Genomic DNA, 18,120 nt, shown 5'->3' with positions numbered 1-18,120 from the left:
AGTGTACCTAGATGTGAATTGTTTATAACTCAGATTTTATGAAGATTTGTCGGGAAAAAATGTCAATTTTTTCTGTTTGGTGGTCATTTCTAGGCTAATATTTTAAAAGTTACTTCAGTAATGGTCCCGATGTTTCTCTTATCATACTCGCATGTTATTCCTACATAGATTAAACATAGGATGGTTAAGGGCAAGACCGGATAACATTATAAAAAAGATATATCCTTCCAACCTCCCATATCCAAGTTTTGGGCTGATTATTGCCGACCCACCGCAGCAAGGCCATTCAGATTTTCATACGCGACCGAAGCGCCCTCTAGTGCCCCATGAATGTGCCTAACTTTGGTCATGTTGGTCACCCAAATCATATTCATACACAACTTTCTCACGTTTTATCCGATTTATTCTAACTTTCACCAGTCTACTTCTCTGATTTTCTGTTTTCCTGAATTGTTATCAAGGTTGGATTTCCCTTTAAGTTAAGGTCAGACCTTGCTAGTAGCGCATCGCCAGTGCAAGTGTCATGCACTAGCTCGACAGTGCATGCCAGGGCCGGGCATGGCCTATGCCATGGTATGCCAGCCAGGCCACGCCGGCCCGAGCCCCGGCGTGCCAAGGGTTAGGCTCTGCCTCTGATGATGGTTCGGTCGGCCGACGTCGACTGACTTTAATTAATTTATATTTCACAGTATATTCACGGGTTCTGGGATTTATAGTCGAAGCGCAGTCTCAACTACACATACTTACCTCATCAAAATGAAGTCCTTCAAATCCTTTGCAACAATCAGTAAGAAATTTCATCTTCCATTTCCTCTCTTCTTTCAGTTTCCGTTCCAGAATAAGTCCGTCGTCTGCTACTACCGGAAACACTTGGGGTCAAAGGTTGTTGTTAATATAAACGTAATATTTATCCGCATATTTCATTTCAAAGGATGAAAAATCAACGATAGACCATGTCACCCATTCATATTGCATCTCTAAAGAATCCAAATGCATTTAGTTTTGTTTGTTTACATACAAGTAAAGTTAAAATCGCAAAACCCACTAAAAATAAGGACTATTTTTTGTCATCGCGTATATCGCTTTTAGATACTGGATATAGAGCTGTGGTGAGGCACATGGATTTCTAAGTGATTGATCCACATATTGCATTTTATGTTATAGTTATACGATTGGATCAGCCACAAACTGTTTCTTGATAACAAATTTGACAGATTGATGTGAAAATGAGCAGCAGATTGAGTACAAAACCATCTAAGAAGGATAGGCCAAGATCAAGTGGTTAGTATATCATGTGAAATTAAATATATTTTGTTGCTAACTCGAAGACCATCATGTTTACAAGACTGTCGCCCTCTGCGAGCGTAACTTAGTTGTTGCCTAGATAGTGTACACAAATGAATGTAAATACCCTATCGCAATTAGACTATAGCCTACCGGTACATTTTTTCTTTAAAGCATGAGAAATAATCAATTTAACATTTTAAGTGAATTTCTTTCAATTATTCTGGTTCTACATATTTTGAAGTTGAATCGGTGAGAAAATTATGACAGGCATGTGTTCCAACTTCCAAGTCGACTATTGATATCCAGGCCCATTTTTACTCGGTTTGACTTCATGACTTGGAATAGGGTGTCTGAACGATTTTTCAATTTTCAATTTGGGATCGTTTTTCACCATTTTTGTTTGATATTGGAATAAAAAATGTAATCAGAATAATACCTTTCAAATTTCAAGACTCACCGATGTTTCTATCAAAAGATACAGCCCCTCAAAAATTGTGCAATATTCAGAGCATTTTGGTCAGAATGGACAGAAAAGTGGTTCACGCAGAGTTATAATTTCTGCTCAAAAGCTGCACAGCTAATGCACAGCACGATATGCAAACTGTGGAGCAAGGGTATTTTCAAACTGTTGTAACAAATGATCCCTTGGGACTAGAGAAAAAATAAGTGCATGGATATATATTCTTTACAGCTGGCCCAACTTATCCCTCGGGGGAGCAGTTCGTGAAATTGGTAAATCTCCGAGTTACCATGGAAACGATGTTTAAATCGCTGTTTTGAGCAAGATATTTTTAAAATTCCGGGGGTGGCCCCCTATGGGGAATATGGAGAAAAACCTGCTCTTTCATATGACACCACATTTATTGAGTTTCACCTTCAGGATCATTTGTTATAAAGGTTTGAATTTAAAAAATTTCATAAAACCATTGACCAATTTTGCTTGGTCGCGCAATGCATGTAGACCACATAGGGATGTGTGCAATCTCTATGGGAAAGATTTTAGCACACAACATCGGGTGCGCGATTGGAAGTTTGAGTTTGACAAAAAGACTAGTCTAGAGTCTGAGAGTAGAGGCTAGGGGCCCGTTGAACCCAACAACAAGACATTCATAATGTTGTTTGCCATCTAGTCTACAGAGAAGTCTCTGATCTTCTTAAATCATTTCACAAAGTAGCTAGCTAGCTAGCTAGCTAGACAGCAAATGATTTTGATACTATCGGCGAGAACTCACTTAGTTTTACTGAGGCTTAGCCTTGGTCGCCATTGCACCTTGTTTTTTAAAAAGCAACTTCAATAAAACTGCAATTATTAAATAAAAAAAAGGGATATACAAAGATTGACAATAGTAGCAGGGAACAGGAGATTCTATTCAATCAATTATTTTTTTTAAATCATGATTTTTTTTAAAATTGCAAATAGTCTAGGCCTACATGAATACATGTAGACTCTACTCTAGTACATGTAGTATGAAGGGGTGACCTAAGTTCGCGAACATTTTAGAACATATAACAAAATGTGATATTCGAACAATGATTTCTCATAATTCTACACAAATTTATCAATTTCAATTATTACCAGATGGACGGCAAAGTGTTTTACTACAGATTGGTTCAACTAGAAAATTTATCGTCGAAGGATTTCGAAGATATCGCGATCTAAAAATTTGATGTTCGATCGTTCGTGCGCGCTGCATCTAAAAAAGTCATAAAAACAACGAGACCTAACTTCACGCACGGGGGTTTACAGTTGATTTATCAAAAAGTGTGATCCATCAAAAATAGGGTAATATCATAATTTGCAAGGCAAGATATCATACAATCAGTTAGTACCACTTTTCTTTTGTCAATATTTTCACAATTTCGTACCCAATTCCAAAGAAAATTTTATGTTCCTCTTTACATTGGTGATATCAGAGTTTCGTAATCTTACTGATTTTTGGAGATAGCAAACTTAGGTCACGTGCGAACTTTGGTCACACCACCATACATGATGTACATATGTAATTGCTTTGCTCTATAAAATGTGTTCTCTTGCTTTCTAGGCGTACTGATTGATTTTTTTTCTTCATGTCTTTATCCTATCACAGTTCATAATGGCTAATGTTGCCTATAAAGTCAGAATAAATTCTTCTTAAATCTTGTGACAGAATCCTGATAACTTTTGATCAATGTTTATTGATAAATCTTTATTGATCAGTAAAGTTTTGAGAATTGATATAAACATTCCATATATTATCAAGAAATAGATCATAATTTGTTTTTATATTGTCACAATCATTTTAGATAAAATTATTAATCTATTTTTGTTGTTGTTAAGTGGTTAATTTAACCAATCACTCTTTCATGAAGGCCTAGTCCTCTACTATTTTCTTGCTTTTTTGCCTTTGTTTTTTAAAAATAAAATTCAGATCATGACCTTTCTGTTCCACTTCTCTTTGTATGGTCATAATCTAAATTCAAAATGCATTTTTTTCCTTTTCATTCTGAGAATTAGGCAATAAACATGAACATGTAGGATCAGTTTAATTCAGTGCAAGAAGATTTAGATAAAAACATGACATATTTTCAGAAAATGTTCATGTAGTAAGAAAGATAAATACCTGTTAAAGCAATGTGTAGAAAGATAGCTGGAGAATTACTCAAAGTGTATGTATGGTCCTTTTTTGCCAACCATAGCCTACCAATAAATGACATGTTGATGGTGCTGCACATCGACTAAAAAGTTATGACAGACATATGACAGGTTTTGAAGTGTCGATCATAAATCCTTTAGCTGGGATATGGTTTCGTGAAACTCGTAGCGGACAACTAGCAAACTAGATTTAGTCAAGAAGTAAGACTTGTGACAGTTTCAAAAATATTTGAGTGATGTGAATGTTATTAAAGAATAAAAGAAATAAAAGAATATAGGTATTTGAAAATCAAGACTATTACTTTTGGGCTCTATAGCCCTAAAGTCGATTTGACAACTAATAGTCATTATTTTCCCACATTTTCAAGCCCCACCTTTTTTAGGGAAGTTCTAAATTAGTATTATCTTTCAAATGCAGTTGGAATTTAGCTTTTTCATTTTTTTTGGCCTGCAAATGGGACATAGTACCTTTAAACCATTTAACGTTGGGGTGGAGAGTGGCGAATGTAGATAAATGTCTTGTCATTTACATTTGTGCTTTGGTGGGACTCAAACTGGGAACCATCTACTCCATAGTCCTATGATGTATCAACTAGACCACAACACCTCTACTAGTCAGCTGAGGGGTGTTTCCATTTACTGTACCACTTCTTTCTGAAAAATCAACCCGTTACCCCCTCAAAACATGGTCCTGAGAACAAATATACGTCTGTTTCATAACATTTCAATATTACCAAATCAACATGCATACCTCAGAAATTACAAAGCTGACTCATTATAAAATTTTCTCGCTCAAAGTGTTATTTTCAGGAACTTTTTGAAAAGTTTATCATATTTTTCGCAAGACCAAAACAAAGGATATGAACTGTGCGCGCGGTCTTAATAATTTGCATAATCATGAATATTTACTAGCAAAAAAGCCAATCACAGATCATGGCTCTTGAAAATGCCTCTGTGTAGAAAATGAATAGGAAAACAGTGTGTCAGATTAAGTGTGTCAGGTAAGTCAGAAAGAAGTGGTACAGTAAATGGAAACACCCTCAGCTGAGCTCCCGTTTCAGGGCGCAGGTTCCAGGCAATGTTGTTTGTGGCAAGGTTAGATTTTGTGGCTTGCAAGAATGCAGGCTCTTGCATTAAGTATGAAGTCATATGGTGTCCTAATAATAGACCTGTAGATGTGCGAATGTGCAAGTATAAGCGTTGTCGTGGTCAAGGGGTTAAATGGTAGTGTACCCCTTTTGCATGCAGCCAACATCAAATTCTGTAGAACTTTGCAGAAATTATGAATATGTCACGTAGTCTATGTCACATCTGTAAAATTTAAACATTAACAGTGTTCATTATGTCCTAGTACAGGGTATTCAAATTATGCAAGGAAAGTCGTTCACTCTCTAGACTTCGCTGTCAGACACTATTGAGTGACTGAATATTAAACCGACTGACTTTTTTTTTTTTCTTTGGTAACAACATGAGCTGTAAAGGGTACATGAGCATTTGTCTACATCAATAACCCACTTCTTGTAATGACCAAAATTAAACTACTAGTAATTGAATCTTTGTGCAGCACGAAACGTACGACCATTCAGTACAAGGGTCTGAAAATCAGACTATTTAATAAAAGGACTGCAATCCCTAATTTTGACTCGACAACTAATGGTCGTTATTTTCCCACAAAAATAAATTTTCAAGCCTGTTCGTTTTGAGGGAAGTTCTAAATTAGTATTATCTTTCAAATGCCGTTGGAATTTAACCTTTTCATTTTTTAAGCCAGCAAATGGGACATATAGTACCTTTAAACGCTTTTACTGCAAATCCAAATTCTGATCTGTATCTTACTTATACATGTATATAATAATAATAATTAAATCGTTACTATATACATGTATATCATTATTGCTTGGAGAAGATGCCTTAATTGCCAGTTCATTGGCATTGATCAGACACACTTTGTACATGTCTATATTTATGCTTTCAAACCACATCAAATAATTTGTAAAGAAAACTATAAAATATTCCTTTGAAATAAATATTTGATGGATAGTTCTGCTTTGTACCTCCTGTCAAAGAAACAGACCTTCTGGTCGGTCAAATTCAATATAATTTTGATCAAACAAAGCATGAGGTTACTAAGTAACCACAAGCCAGTACCTATAGAGATGACAGCCTGGGTAAGTTTGCCAAAAGCTACTTGAGAAGTGTCTCAGTTCTTCAATTTTGAAGAAGTGAATAATGCAAATGTTTACCTTGGAAGATTTTGAGAGATTCTCTGCAATATAGTAGCATAGGTAATTTTACCTGTAATTCTGCACAAGATTTCATCAAGTGATGAAGTACTCTGTACAAAGGCACTTGAATTTCAATCCTGATCTGCCTTCCATTTTGAAGAGTGAGATTTAGTAGGTACGGTGGTCTGTTGTCTTTAGATCCTCTCAACCATCCTTGGTATAGCCATTGGTTTAACAATTGTTTTCCATTCTCTTTGGCATGCCGAGAGTCTCTTGTGGAAACTATGTACATTGAGGATTACATTTGTATAAGTGAGCAGCTTTTACTCGACCTTTCTGCGGGGTCCATTACAAGAACTTTCAATTAAGAGCCAATAGGTGTACGGATAGATGCCTTGGCTTTGTTGTCAGGGTAAACATTTTTACATGTTCCCTAAGCCTTCATACTATTAAAAACAAGAAGGCCTAGTAGGATCCATGCTTCGGGAACAGGATGTGCGGCATTTCTTTGTAAGATTTCTTGGGCAGTGACTTTCGAGAAGAACCTTGCTGCTGTAGGATCGAGCTACAGAATATCCCTTCAATGCAATACAGAGCAAAGGATATTATACAGAAGGCATCCATTTTAATTTCAGAGGTTGTTGTGGAATTACTTTTTTGTTGTCACAATGGATGGTATGCCTCCTAAAGCTGTACGAAGAAACACTTTAGGAAGTCACAACATTGCTCCTAGAGTAAAATTAGCAGTTAATTCTAATAGAAGGAAGACATTGATTCCTGGAGCACTTACAGTTCAAGATCAAGAAACACTTCTCAGTAAGTACAACTAACTATCAGAATCATGTAAGATAGTAAACTTACCTTTGTACTTAAGAGAGGTCAGTGAGGCAAAATTGATCTTGAAGTTTGATCTTGTTCATTTCTACATACAGTGTAGGCAAATAACAACAAAACATGAATTTAAGAAATAAAAAGGGGGTGGGGCAGAAACATAACTCAGAAAGCTGAATTATGATGACTAGACCAAGGATTTTTCTTTGTCCATACCTACTTTAATATTTAAATCATTCCATGTACTTACAAGTATGAGCAGAAACTTTTCACACAGTAGTATGTTGATATGATGATTTTTATGAGAAAAAAAAGCGACCTATAATTACCGGTATCAATAATAGAAGTAATTAGTAGTAGAATTATTTGCTATTATTATCATTAATATTATTTTTGTTGTTGTTGTTGTTGTTGTTGTTATTATTATCATCATCATCATTATCTTCATCATCATCATCCTCAACATCATCATTAGCAGTAGTAGCAATAGTAATAGTAGTAGTATATTACAAATGTTTTTTCTCTTGGGAGTTTTCTGTTTTCTCAATATCAATGCAAAAGAAATGTGAAGAAAAACAATTTGTAGCAGGGATTTAAACCATAAGACAAGGGAGAAAAAGGCCCAGATAATGGTATGTTTATTGAAATTTTGTGGAGACATTTGATATGTATGATATGTATATTTGTATTTAATGCGGCTGTTTTAATAGGAATCTGAAAGTATATAGCAGGTAAAGATACTGTGTTCATAATTCATAAGCTGTGAAAGTGATTTGCGTTACATGACATATCATTATAAGTTACATACATATGTGCATGTAAATAAAAAATTAAAAATTCTCACTATCATTCATTTGATATTAAAAAAATATATATATATTAATACCGAACAGAAGGGAAAGCTTCTTTCTTCTGAGAGTGAGATGTGAAACATCTTTGCTGTCTGAACAAGAGTTGCAACTTTATCCTGATTGAGGTCCAGTTCGTGCAGCTGTCAAATATTTTTAGACATTTGTCTCATAACCTCTATTGCTGTCTTATATGGGAGTTTATTCCATTTACTATTGGAAACACCCCCCCCCCCCCCCCCTGCCTCCTTCCAGTGTACCCTAGGGTTTTCTTCTTTTTTTTTTCTTGGGGGGGGGGGTTAAAGTTGAGGTCTCGAATTGAATTCATGATCGCTATCAATATTGATTGGATTCCACCAGGCAGGCGATTTATTTCCCTTCTTAGTAAGAATATCAAAGCTTCAGCCAGTAATTGAATTTTCTGCTTCATGGTGCACACCTTCTTATGCCTCGTTAGGTTTCATGAAATCAAATATGCATTTTATCCACAAAATAGTAGGTATGTCTTCATCAGCTCAAGACTCGACCTCGAAACTCAAAACTCGATCTCAAGATATTTTGCTCAGGGTTTGCGCAAATATCTTGACCAAATATCCCGCTAATTGCAACTGCGGGCTGATGAAGACGCAAGTTAACTGGATAATTTGCGATCAGGATAGTTAAAATAGCGGGTTATTTGGCAATCCCGAGCTGATGAGGACAGGCCTAGATCTAGTGAGAGAAACTTGAAAATGTTACCTTTGAGAACCTTGATGGATCGAGGCACTTGAAATCGTTCCCTCAGTTTGAAATTACAGGCCATTAGAAAAAAAAACAATGAAGCATTTCTGCATTTACTGAGGAACAAGAGTCTACAGATTTTGTTTTGCTACTGGCCATTGAAACTTGAAAGGCATTCATTGCTAATTGTATAACTGCCTTTATAGTAGAACATGTACATTGTTTCCTTGAAGAAGGAATTAAGAATAAAGAACATGTAGTATGTATCTTACGGATTAAGCACTGGGTTCTCTTCGTGCTAGAGCTTTTGACCAATGCTGAAGACTTTCTGCTATAAAGTCAACAACTCACTTCTATTAGCAGGCAAATGAATGTGCATTTTCGGAATTCTCGTCAACAAAGTTTCTCTGTCATTGGGATGTCAGTCACTGGATAATGTGATATGTATCACAATTAGAGTCTCGGCCGGAGCAGTTTTGATAGTGATAAGATACTTTTTTAAGGAAAGAAGACGTCATTGATAGGAGAGTGTGAAGGTTACTATGGATGGGGTAGCGAGGAATTCCCGAAGGCACTCCCTCGCGATCAATCTTCTACCGAAGATGAAGTTGTCTGGGAGTCCTGGTGGGAGACGGAAGACGCTATTCTCAGCTGTAATGGCCCAAGATCAGGAGACTTTGTTGAGTAAGTCTGGTAATTAACAGTCAGTGCATGTGATATTAATGGTATCAAGTAACTTCAAAGGAGATAACTATATAGTATTTGCTTCATGTTACCTATGTAACAGGGCAAGGTATGTTGAGATATTAAAGTAGAGACATGTACATGTACGTACAACCTTTTGCAGACGGAGCACAATTAAGAATTTCTCCAAATTTTAATTCCGTTGAAAATGTGCTCATGTTTCAAGGAATTGAACCTGCAGTCACCTCCAACTGTTTGATTCATTTTGTTGTTTGTCAGGATTACAAGTACCGGTATTGGGTATTCAGAGTTCTTTCCTCAAAATCCACATAAGAGAACTAAATTCTAATAAATGGCTATTCTACAATAAAGACATTGTAGTTCTGTTTCATATTAAACAACTTTGTGAAGTCATGGTGACATCGAATAATCTATCATGCACAAATTTAATAATAAAGAAGTAACGCTTGTAATATTGATCTTGACACCTACTTCAACCCAAATCAAGGACCAGGGGGGTGTTTCACAAAACTTGTCATCAGTGACAAATGACAATTCTTGTTATAAGCTACTGAAATCCTTGCTTCTGATTGGTTATCAGCAGATTTGTCACTGATTTTTGTCATTTGTCATTGAAAAAAGGCTTTGTGAAACTGGTCCCAGTTGGCGTCTCTAATCTTGTTTAGAGGCAAGAGAGGACACTCCTTACTTGTTTGTTTATTCTTTATACTTGTGTTTCACACATAAGTATTAACTATCGTTGAAGAGCCTGGGTAAAGTTCACGGACGTCGTGCTTTATGGAGGGTAATTGGTCATTTTACTTTATGGCATATTTTCACGGAACGGACTTTGTATTATTAATGATGATCATCATCATCATCATTTCTTACTGACCCACTTGAGCCATCTGACACCATTAGTGTGATGATACATATATGCTTAGGAAGGTTTAGATAATGATTATCAGCACTGAGCTCAGAAAGGCTGGAATTTTCCAAAGTTTCTCATCACCAATGGAGATATGTGGGACAGTACCGACTATAGATTGTGATTTTGGTTGTTTGGAAATGTGATTTCTAGTAGCCATATTTCATCCTGGCCTAGCTTGCATGATGGACTGGACTTAGAAGCAAAACTTAATATATTAGCTTTACATGAACTTCAGGAATATGATCCGTTTATCTGGCAATATCAAAGGGATCAGAAATGAGGTTTGAATTGTGCTTTGTACAATTCATATAGTATTTTGCTTACAACAATGGGAGTTTTACTGATCATTCACCAAATCTGTTAATCAGCAACATACATGTATGACAGGATTATACCAGCTTTCGACTTTATTTATCCTTTTGACATTAAATGCTAGTCAACTTTACAGAAGCAATACTGTTTTGATGCTTGTTCCCATATCAAGTTATCAACTGAACACAAATATATTGCATGCCTTTGGTGAATAGAAGATAACTTTGTTAAGATGAATAGAGCATCTTCTGCTGATAGATCATCTGATGATGCATCTCCAAGGAGACATCATCCTCAGCTTAAGAGAAGACCATCCTCTAGGAAACTACCTCTATCTAAACCAAACTCTAGACAGGACAAGAAACCTAGTCCTGGGACAAGCAGAGAGTCTGCTAGGGCAGGTGAGAAACAAGATGAACTAGGGGGCGTTTCACAAAACTTGTCATCAGTGACAAATGACAGTTTTCGTCATAAATATAAGCTACTGAAATCCTTGCTTCTGATTGGTTATCAAGTATCAACAGATTTGTCACTGATTTTTGTCGTTTGTCATTGAGAAAAGGCTTTGTGAAACGGGTCCCTGATCCTTGCAGTTTACAGGGATTTTAATCCCATTCTTGTTTTCAACTAGTCTGCATCAGGAAATGGGTGAAACAAATCATTTCCATGTTGACATTTATGATGATTCAACTAATAATCTTCCAGAACAAGAACAAGACATTGACACTTTTTTCATTTTTTCTATTTTGTTTGATGTAATGAAATACCACAGAAGAACATATCGAAAATATAAACTATTGATCTTACCTTTTATCCCTGATATGCTCTCTCAATTCTTCCATGAAGCAAGAGAACTGTTGTAACAGTAGGAACACTTTCATGGTGCCGGTTAGTATAGAAAGCAAATAATCTTGGTGCAAATTAGTTGCACTGCTGTAATTTTCACTCAACATAATATTCTTATTTATATGAAAAGAACTTGTATCTTTGTAAAGCTTTGTCAAAAGATGCCATTACCAAAATCACTCATTTAGTGGAAAAGGGGCAATTGATATCAGTGATCCCTATATACCTCCACAAGTCATTGCTTTAATGTAAGCTTCTTTTTTCACAAATGATTTCATATATATATACTTATATACTGTCAGATATCACCTGTTCTGCACAGTTAAAAATACCTCAATATCTATTCTGTCATTTGAATGCCACTTTTTTTGTTTTTGTTTTTGTTTTTCTTTTTGTTGTTGTTTTTGATATATTGATCCCTTATGAGTGAGAGTTCTTTTAATGGATTGTGGATTGTATCAAAGTAGGATGCCAAACACTCTTTCATCAAAGTAATGTCTAATATACAGAGCAGGTGGTTTGATTCTCCTGCTCTTGTCGAGTTTTCACACCATTAAGTATGAACAATCTTTTTTTATTAGCAGAGTATTATCACACCTATATGAACAATCTTTTTATGTGCAAGGTAGGATGGAATAAGTGACCACCATTCAGAGATTGGTTGTCAGACATTGACAATGTATAGCTGGATTGGGAAGTTTGGTTCAGAGTATCTCCTTATATCTAGACATTGGAGAAACAATGATGATTGATGTAAATCCCTCACAGATGATTAATTAGGTATGACATATTTTGATTGCACTTCAGAACATTAAAACATGCATGGAAAGTTGTTTGTTTCTCACCATCAACACTTTTACATTTTAATAACATACATGTCTCTAACATAATGGCTCTATATCTGTTCCAAATTGATTTCTGCAATCATTTGACAGAGTTGACAGGCTTTACATTTTCTTACATGGTCTAAACTTGTGGTCTCAGATTGATGACTTAAAGTGAAAGCCCACCCAGATATTAATTAAGTTTTAATAAAAGTAGAAAAATGAGAGAAACATATTACTGAAAGTTTGACAAATATTTGATTAAAAATATATGAAAGTTATAAAATGTTGAAGTTGTCATCCGTGAAACACAAATTGGCAACACTGATGTATCTTGTGAGCTCCTTCCCCTATTCTCTGTTCAGAAAATGTCATAAACTTTATTTCTCAGTTATTGATGATGGTGTGAAAAATGTGAATTTTTGAATTTTTCTAGTACAGGGCAAATGGGAGGGGACCTCGCAAGATACGTCACAGAGTTGCCAATTTGTGTTTGATAGATAACACATTCAAAAATTAAAAAACTTTCTTATTTCTTATATATCACTGACCTTTTCCTATCATCTTTGTTCTTTTCTTCTATTAAAACCATATCAATATCAGGATGGACTGCCCCTTTAAAGGGATTACAAAGTTTTTGTATGGGGTCATGAATTTGGTTTAAATGAACATATTGGAAGCGAATGCGATCCTGCAATATTCAGTGATCGTTGTCGCGGTTGAAATCGAGTCTAAAGTGATGAAATTGTTGTATAGCTCCCTCTCAAGGTCAAGATATTAAATAGCTTTAAAACAATGTTTCTTGACTAAAATCAACTAATTTGCTATTCCTGTTTGGAAATCATATATCACAACTGCATATTCTGAGATTTTCATGGTCGCAGCTACCATAATTTGGCCGTATATAATAAGCTATTTGAAATTTATCAAAATGTACAGGGAGCACCCGTAAATTTTTATATTCAATTTTTCTCGAGAGCAAAAGTGTTTTAGGGGCTAATTTTTCTAGTGCTTATAATACATCCTCAGGGGCATCCAATGTTTACAAATTGTAAAGAATCGCTATCCGGCCATTTTCAAAATTTTCCAAAACTTTGTATTACCTTTAAAGTTGCATATACACGTATTCATCCTTCAGTCAGTGAAATATTATTCCCGTATACATACCATCTCATTCTGCCTTGCCTGGTCTGGTCTGATTTTCCCCTAGATGTATTGACTAGCTGCAGATGATCTTTACTCCTAAGTTCCTCATTTTAGGATGTCCCACACAATCACCTCACCTAGCTTCCTTGTGTCTGTCTGTCTGTCTTTATAGACTCTGTAGACTGTCAGACTGTATAAAGTCATGCAATATTGCAATATGACAACTTGATGTGTGTCTATAATTAATGTGGCATATATGTACAGCACTCAAACAAACTACACTTATATTTCAGATTTATAATACATGTAATAGTCGTAATGAACTCTATTGTGCACTTTTTCTATTTTACTTATCCATTGCGAAGCCGTGTCTGATGAAGTGTGAAATTAACTTGTTTTTTTTTATTACCTCATTGTGATTTCATGTAATCATTAATTGTAGCCTGAGGCAGTTACAGACAAACATTTTGTCCTTGCAAAGTTGTTTACCGCCCCTAGTATATCTTCGTCAATGGGTAGCCTGGGATTTCTATTATGAATCACTGCTCATGCAACTGTCGCTTTCATCGATAATGGTGGTGAAAAACCGGTTGGTATTGAAGTTCATCTGACCCATTCCCTACTCTGCCATGGCAACGGCCAACTGCACTGAACGCAGGGAACAGGATCCCATCTGCATTATGAAATATGGATTGATTAATAGACTCGCTGGCATACATACATGTATGGGATAAGAGTGTACAAATCTGTGTTTGTTGTTGTTGTTGTGTTCACTTCATCCATCCATCCATCCGCTGTGCACTCCAGTGATGTTCTGTTCTTGAGTAAGACGTAGTGAATTGTATCACATATATATTTGATCTATCTAACTGGTTGGACATTATGAATCGAGGAAGGAAAGCCAGCAATGTACATATGGGTGTCCCAGCTTTGCATGGCAGCCGCAGACAATCCATTGTAAGTGATAGCAGAACCGCCAGTTCAAGTAAGTTGAAAAGTCAAATGTACAAATGAAAAGTCAAATGTACCTGTATGCACTTACTATTTAGTTTGTAAGAGCAAGATAAACATGTAGATTAACTGATTTAGTGATCTGTATTTGCTGTCTATATTTAAAGTTTGTCTATATTTATTATTTACAGTTTGGCTATTTTAGAACAGATTTGTAAAGCTAAAAAACTTTGAGATTTATATATGATTTGTTTACGGTAGTTCATTTTCAACGCACGGAAATGAATTCTTTGTAGAAAAGAGTCAGGATTCAATTAGAGTATCCGTAATATGAACTTCTTAGGACATGACTTGATTCTTAAATTAGAGCAAGAAAATCAATTATAGAGGTATGATTTTTTTTTTTAAGCCTTGAAAACCGAGACATATGAAAAATTATCTTGTTTGTGATGACTTCTGTGGAATGTAAACAGTCACATACATTATGCGTAACTTATTATGTTGCTTGGTTCAGATTCTTTTCATGAGTACATGCAAGGAAGCCTATTGGAGGCAGGTTAGCATGCCAACATTTCAAATATTGATGTTATTTACACAACCCTTGAGAGACATGATGAAGAGGTGGCTGCCAGTCTCCCTTAGGTGGCTTCTTGACTTGAAGAGGGACTCACAATCTCAGCTGTCAATCATCTCATGATATCCTCAAAGTGGGATGAGACTCCACCCCCCTCTAGCAAATCAACACCTCAGTCAATAGGATGTTCTCTTCTTCACTCTCTTAATCCACTTGCATCTTTCTTTTCATTCTATTGATCAATAATTTGCTCTCTTTTGTATGGCCTTATCAGCTACTTCACACTTTCCCTTTTGATCTTTTGGAGGACAAGCAAAGAAATTGCTCAGAAGAAGAACTAGTAATAGTTTTGTATGTCTGGAAGAGTAGAAAGGATGTGCTGTAATCTACTGAAAATCTTATAAGGAGATATATGTGTGTCGCAATCGCATGTTGCACAAAATTAATATCCAACGTACATGTACATGTATGTCTTTTGAACCAAGTCAGTACATGTAGTTTATCAAACATCAGAGCAGTGTTCCCATCTGTGATGGCATGTATTGAAAGTGATAGCATACATTGAAAGTGTTTCCATGGTAACTAGTCATCTATTCTGGATATATTTCATGGCAGAGTCTAAAGTTCATGTGCATTTCAGCAAATCTCTTCATGCTGGTAAGCAATTTAATATTGTATGCATAACCAAGCTTTTAAGCTACTTTATCCTTGTCAAATAGTGTTCTCTGTAACGCCCCTCTAAAGTGTTCAAGTAGGAGCCCCAATTTTGCTAAAAAAAAATTGATGGCAAAATTTCACTTAACTTGTATAATAATGTGAAAGAGGATGTCATTTAAGACACACTTCTGCAAAGATCCCCCCCCCCCTCAAAAAAAACATGTGTTTGAAGACATTTATTGATAAAAGAATACATAATTTGGGTTTTCTGTTGTACACAGAAAATCTAAATTTTGTATATTCTTTCATCAATATTCAACTTCAAACACACATGATTTGAAAATCCTTACAGAAATGAGTCTTGAATGACATCCTTTTTCACATTTTGATACAATTTAAGTGAAATTTGCCATAAAAAAAGTTGGGCTCCCAACACTTTACAGGGCTTTAATCTATGTTTTGTGACGGATTGGTATGATATTAGGGGTTTAGAATAACTTGTATGCTTACACAAAATTTAAACAGATTTGCATAATTTGTTTCTTCTTGGGAGAATTAGGAAGGAAGTAAGGAAAGTCTCTCTCTCTCTCTCTCTCTCTCTCTCTCTCTCTCTCTCTCTCTCTCTCTCTCTCTCTCTCCCTCCCTCCCTCCCTCCCTCCCTCCCTCCCTCCCTCCCTCCCTCCCTCCCTCCCTCCCTCCCTCCCTCTCTCTCTCTCTTTCTCACAAACACCCACACAAAAACTTTACATTAAATCTTACTAGTTCTACCCCTAACTACCTGGTACTTTGTTTTGTTAATTGTCTTTAGTTGAGTACCGGTATACTATATTTGTAGGGGCTATCTGTATATATCTAGTGCATTCATTAAGTTTTCATGCTTGCCAAATAATAATTTTCAGAATATCTTGCCCCTCTTGCAAAATCCGGGAAATCTATATGAAGTTCATATTTTGTTTTAAAGTTTAGCAGTGCAGAATATAATGCCAGTATGGATCAGCTTGGGTATGAGGAGAATTCAAACCCTGGTGATTTATTTTCAGGCCATAGTTTAGGCTTTTTTTGTGTACAAAATAGCTCATTCTAGGTGACTTTCAGGCCCTCTAATCAATTCTAACTGGCATCCCTGGAAGATTTGTTTTATAGCAATATTCCTTGGAGAATTGTTCTATGGATTCCAATCATTTGACGATGAGAGAGCCGTATCATTGAGGATAGCTACAGAAAATTGAATTTAGGAACTGATGTTGGAATTTTATTGATGTCATTCAACTACATAAACCTATTTATCTTTGAATCAATTTTTTCAATTCACCAGGATTCCCTAGTAACTGTACAATCTGACTGGTTGCTATGGATAACAGTAGATGATGATAGGAGAGTCACGTTTTGCTGTCTGCTAGATACTGAAGGCCGTCCTTTATTATTGATACTTGTTTTGAGAGGTCAATTCAAATTGATCCTATGAAGTTCATTAAGTACGATACATTAGAATCTAGACTTTTAAGCACTCTGATCTTTGATTTATTCCACTTGAGATATTATATATTTTCACAAATCAGATTAGGATGCTGAAATCTAAATTTGAAAATTACCCCCGAAAAGGTGGCTAAAACACAGAAAAGTGTTCAAAGATGACTGTTGATAGCTTGCCTAACAACCGTGTTTCATGGGGTCTCTCCTATATTTGCACAATGGAGCAATAAAAGAAGAAGAGAGGGCAGACACTGTCCAGCAAGTATACAAATGTGTTCCTCTTTCTTGGATACTGTTTGTTCTTGCTCAAAGCAAAGACAAAATACCTTGAGCCTGTTGGCTGAGTACAGTGGATTAAAAGCAACCCAATGTTTGTTTCTCTCCTATGTACATGTATCTCATGCTACTCACTTCATTATCTATCCCTTACAACCATTAGTAGTGGAGTAGTGTTTGTAGTGTAATTAGACAAACATGTTACCATGTATCACTATTGGATTTAATAGCCTGTTACAGGTTAGGTATTGATAGGATATTACCCCAGTCATTTCAAGGGTTCCGTGGGAGTAGGCAGAAGTAGGGGCAGCTGTGTTTAAAATCATATAGGAAAAAATTGTGCTCTCAATTTGAATTTCCAAGGGAATTCAGGATTTATGATATACAGTATATCGCTACCTACAAATTTTATATTTGTTCTGCATCTATGGATCAATTTCCAGCTCAGTGATAGTACTGATCACTGAACTAGAAGCTACTCATGGAGTTGGATGTATCATCTGCTGTGCTGCTGTAGGAAACTTAAATTACGTACACTTTAAACGGCAGTAATCTTGCAAAATACTCGGAGGAACTTGTGAAATGACTCTATAAGTCATGTCTTGTTGATGTTGTCATGGTGATGAGGTCCTCAGTCACCATCTTTGAACTGTCTGTTGTTTACCGCCTTTTCTCCAAGGACTCCATCTTGCCTCAGTTTTATAGTTTAGGAATATAATGTCAGAGAAAACTAAGATGGATCGATCTACCAAACGTCAGAAATCTCCATCTCGTCTGAGTCCTTCTAGATCGTCTTCAAATAATAGTCTTTCATCAGGGATAAGCGGAACAGCCTCTAGAAAAGGACGCAACCCGGCTTTCAATGCACATATTGTGCATTTCATTGGTGCAAGTCAGTAGTAA

The 18,120-nt window shown here is 36.0% G+C and overlaps 1 protein-coding gene across 5 annotated transcripts in view; it reads left to right on the top strand.

Annotated features, from left to right (window-relative positions):
* Window positions 1–1,095: 1,095 nt before the first annotated feature.
* The window catches only part of LOC752157 (MYCBP-associated protein), a 46,764-nt gene continuing 29,739 nt past the window's right edge, over window positions 1,096–18,120 (top strand). The window contains exon 1 of one of the 5 annotated variants that reach the window (XM_030985707.1): window positions 1,096–1,281. In XM_030985707.1, coding sequence (XP_030841567.1) covers window positions 1,227–1,281 — 55 coding nt within the window. In that variant the 5' untranslated portion in view covers window positions 1,096–1,226. Of the gene's footprint in view, window positions 1,282–6,318; window positions 6,961–9,007; window positions 9,228–15,368; window positions 15,469–17,916; window positions 18,110–18,120 lie in introns of those variants that run through there. The other 4 variants (XM_030985688.1, XM_030985695.1, XM_011682917.2 and 1 more) reach the window with 4 other exon arrangements.

This window comes from Strongylocentrotus purpuratus, unplaced genomic scaffold, assembly GCF_000002235.5.
Source record: "Strongylocentrotus purpuratus isolate Spur 01 unplaced genomic scaffold, Spur_5.0 spur5_contig_836, whole genome shotgun sequence".
NCBI lineage: Eukaryota > Metazoa > Echinodermata > Echinoidea > Camarodonta > Strongylocentrotidae > Strongylocentrotus > Strongylocentrotus purpuratus.
The sequence above is the reverse complement of the archived record's forward strand: the minus strand, read 5'-3'. Positions and strand labels throughout refer to the sequence as shown.